The sequence below is a fragment of the Gossypium hirsutum genome, chromosome D12 (assembly GCF_007990345.1).
Source record: "Gossypium hirsutum isolate 1008001.06 chromosome D12, Gossypium_hirsutum_v2.1, whole genome shotgun sequence".
Classification (NCBI taxonomy): domain Eukaryota; kingdom Viridiplantae; phylum Streptophyta; class Magnoliopsida; order Malvales; family Malvaceae; genus Gossypium; species Gossypium hirsutum.
Genome location: NC_053448.1, coordinates 43,872,790 through 43,877,124, shown reverse-complemented (window position 1 = coordinate 43,877,124; position 4,335 = coordinate 43,872,790). Strand labels below are relative to the sequence as shown.

General features: G+C 35.5%; 1 protein-coding gene across 1 annotated transcript; it reads right to left on the bottom strand.

Annotated features, from left to right (window-relative positions):
* Window positions 1-1,462: 1,462 nt before the first annotated feature.
* LOC107946034 (uncharacterized) lies at window positions 1,463-3,887 on the bottom strand. The gene is made up of 3 exons (XM_016880215.2): window positions 3,438-3,887; window positions 2,942-3,357; window positions 1,463-2,849 (listed from the first exon to the last, which is right to left on the bottom strand). Exons 1-3 carry the CDS (start codon window positions 3,501-3,503, stop codon window positions 1,604-1,606), a joined length of 1,728 nt encoding a protein of 575 aa, XP_016735704.1. The 5' UTR covers window positions 3,504-3,887; the 3' UTR covers window positions 1,463-1,603.
* Between the last annotated feature and the right edge of the window lie 448 nt (window positions 3,888-4,335).

Below are 4,335 nucleotides of genomic sequence, written 5' to 3'. Positions count from 1 at the left end.
CTATGACCCAACAGCTTTTTTTTTTTACCAACTCCATCATACGCAATTATGTGCATTGAAGATTGAAATGGAGAAAAATAGAGTGAGGTGTTGCATGAAAAAAGTAAGCCCAAAATGATGGCAAAGTTGTAAGGTGGATTGAATTGACATCACCTTTCTAAAATCCCTTTGTTTTCTTGTATTGGGTGTTTTGATTAGAATTTCCTCTAATATGGATATTAATTAAATTAAAATTTATTTAATATTTAAAGTAAGATTTTTTATCACTATTTGGTGATTTGACGTTTTTATTTATGTTTGTCCTTTTAGATAAATGTTTATTTTTAATGAGGTGTGATTATTTTTGTCTCATATTATAATATTATTACAGTATTTAATTTTACTGTCACAATTATTTTTATATTAATAAATTCAAATGCATAATATTGGTAATATTTATAGTTAAATGATATGATTTTTTAAAGAAACAATAGGGATAAAGTATTATTTAATTTTTAAATTTGGTTATTTTTTATTTTGGTCCTTAAATTTGAATTATTTTATAGTGTGATAATATAACACTTTAAATTGTGCTACATAATCAATTGAAGATTGTTAAAAAATTATATATAATTTCTTTATTTCTTTGTAGCTTTTTGATTTTATAAAAAAAATTAAAATTTTCAAATGCGAATGTAATATTTTGAGAGAGTGTTATGCTATCACATTTTAATGGAATCTAAGTTCAGATATCAAATTGAGAAGAATCCAAATTTAAGAACTAGATGTTGTTTTGTTCCAAAATAAATACATTATAAGTTTAATATGATTTGTTGATTAATAATGTTGTGAATTTATACAATCAAATGACGCGAAACTAAACTAGAAATTAGATCTCCCAAAATTTAATATGAAGGACTAAAACCACAATTAAACCTTTTTTTAATTTTCAAAGGTTTCACCAGTTCAATAAATACCCCACGTTTAAATAACGATACACCCGAAACCACGATTAGTCCACAACTCAAAGAAGTGTGCCCCAAAGCCAATCACATCTCTTCTCCCAATATTGAGCATTACTAAAGAATATATTTTAAAGATAACTTTTTTAATAAAAATATTGTATTTGGGAATATTTTTCATAATTTAATAATTAAATAAAATTATCAATTTTTGTGTTTTATTCAAAATTCTAAACCAAAAAACTTTGGGTTTGGAACTAGCAAAATGCACAATCTAGCACAATGTCAGACAAAGCCAGTTATTGGATAAACAAAACAGAGAAAACAAATTTTAATTGCCCCAACGGACAAGACAAATAAAAGAAACCAAAACCACAGTAGCTTCTGCCTTTTTTTTTTTTGCTTTTTTATCCCTGTCTTTGCCAGACAGTACCATTTGGTCCCCAATCTAAACCAAAAATATCAATTGAAATCTAAAATTTTTAAGCAAAATTAAGGTTGAAACTGAAAAAAAAAAAAAGTAGCCAAAGTAGAAAATTTTAATAATGAAAGTTTATATACAAGGAAATGGATAACATTGAAATAAAAGTGTGACAAAATTTTCCGGCAGACTAATATTTTGTACAATAGGGACACAGCCGGTAATAAACATTCAACTTAAATCAACAGCTTAGCGCTTCATATTTCACTGTAAGTGGTCGATTAAACCCGACTTGTGATAGTAAATTCCCAACTACAGTAAGATCCCTGCAAAATACACCTTGGAACACATTTGTGTTGGAATTGGAGGTTGTGTTTTTGCTGTTGTTATTGCAGCTCGAAACAGGGCTGGTTTCGTGTTCGGGTTTAGGATTAGAATGTTGGGTTTGCTGAACTTGAATTGCTGCTGCCTGTGCTGCTTGTAACGCGGCTGTTGCTTTCTTCCGTTGCTTCTCGGCCGCTTCTTCGTCCATAATGGTAGACATTACACAGGAATACCCTTTTTGAAGCAGTCTGTAAAGAAGTAAAGCCGACATTTTGGCTCGGTCCTTAATCGAGTCGAGATCACGCTCGTCGGCGAACTCGCATCGTTCGATAAAGTTTGTAGCTTTATCCGGTTTGTGCCTTAAACATAGCAGCAAATGAGCTCGGTCTAGTTCGGACCTTGAACATCCTCGCCTTAAACCGATCAATGCATAGTAATCGACATTTCCAGTCTCCCCTGAAGCAACCCTTTGCTTCAATTGTTGGATTTTAGTCGTTAATGCACATAGCTTTCCCGGGATTTCCCGGTACCGAACATAGTGACGCTTCCAGGCAGGGCCTGGTAGCTTCCTATCTCGTAATATGGTATTGTAAAGCAGTTTCAAGTGTTCGAGGTCATGCAAACAGTCCGGTAAACAACGTATTGTTTCCAACAATGAGGCTCTGGTATCAAGAGCTTGAATGCAAGTTGGATCAAGAGCAAGTGTTTTGTTGCAATCCGAGATCGACTCGGCTATGCGTCCCGCAGCCTTATAAGCGAAGGCTCGTTGCATATAACACTCTGCAAGGAAGCTTTGAGGTGCAGGGCGTCGACCGTCGACGATTTTAGAGAAATGGCGAATGGCTTCGGAGAATAAGCCAGCATCTAAGGCAGCAATGGCAGCGGTACGACGGCGAATGAGGAGTTTGATATGGGATAACAGCTGGGAAATGTTTTCGGATTCGGAGAAAAAGGTCGGATTCCGCGGTGGCATGGAAGGTGGCGCTGTGGTACCGGATATGTCCAATGTGGTAATACTGTTGGGAAAGGAGAAGCTGTCGTCGGACCTGCAAACGCTTTCGCGACGGAATGCGGCCGAAGCGAGGCGTTTGCCGGTTTGAAGTAGAACCATTGCATCCTCCATTAGGCCTAGGTGGCAACATGCTTGGCCTAGTACCAAGTACCTGTACCAAAATTGAGTTTCAAGTTAAAATCATTTTATTTTTACCCAAAATCTAACAGTAAAACCGACATGAAAAATAATAAAAAAAATTACCTCCATTGGCCTTCTTTTTCACAGTTCTTCCACAACCCAGCCATGACTTTCTTCTTCAATTCCGAGATAGAGAAACACTTCAAAGACGGGTCACGACCAGGTGAGTCAGAGGACGAGTTATTAGAAGGGAGAAGCTTAATTCGATCCCTCGAGAGATGTTGAGACGAGTTATCGGACGAAACCGACCCGGAATCGTCCCCGGACATTTTAAGACTAGGTATATAGTCTTGGAGCAAATTGGCGACGTCCTTAAATCGTCTCAAGTACAGCAAAGATCTAGCTTTGAGCTCAAGGGCAACCTCAAAACGAGGCGAAATAGCCAATGCTGCATCGAGTAGATTCAAAGCCGAAACAATCTCGCTTTGTTCATGGGTTGCAATCAGACTCCTCGCATCTTTAATGTACTTATCCACAACCTGCAAACAAAATCATTGTATAAAAATCAAAACTTTCTATTTAAAAGAAAACGGAAACTTTGATTGAAAAATCAAAATACCTTTCGATTGCTAAGCCACCAGTGTTTCTTTTGATCATTAACACTCAAACAAGGAGAAACAGCCATTGGGGTTGGATTGTGTTTTTTGTTTTGTTGAAGAAGAACCAAAACTCAATCAACCATGAACCTGTTTTTATTTTGGCTTGCTCTCAAAGAATGCTGCACATTTTTTTTCTTTTCACTAATAAATAAGGATGAGAAAATGAGAGAAAAGGAAGGATTGGGAAGAGTAGTAAATAAGGGAAGGGGGTGAGGGGAAAAGAAAAAAAACAAAGGCAATATAAAAGAAAAATAAAAATGCCAGCTTTGACCTCAGAGAATGCTTTGATCCTTCAACTTCATAGCTGGCATCACACTATTTTAGATTCTCTCTCTTACACTGTGCTTGTCGCCCCTAGGCTATGAGACTATGACCCCAAACCTTCTCAACAAAAATAAATTTATTGTTTTTAAAAATGACTTCTTTTTTTGGGTTTTAAGATTCATGGATTCATACGATGGACAATCACGGGTTCTCGGGTTCAACTACCGGGTTTGCATTTGGAATTTGCAAATTGCTCCCGCCCAAAGTCAAAGAAACCCCATCTTCTGGTTATTTACCTAAAAAGGACTTACCTTTCTAAATGTTTTTTTTAAAGGTAAAAAGTGTTGTACAGCTCCCTTAGAATTGGACCAGGTTTATCGGTTGGATTGAGAACTAACTAATATTCTAGTCCGAATAAAGAGTTAAACTTTGAATCAAATCTTGAATGAACATGTTGAATTAGGTTAAAAAATATAGTTAAGTTGGTGATTGAACTGACTTTCTATTTTTTAATAATTTATTTTATTAAAACATGACTGATCAATTGAACTGATCAAATTGGGAATCGGGTTTGATCGATTTGATTTTAAAAAC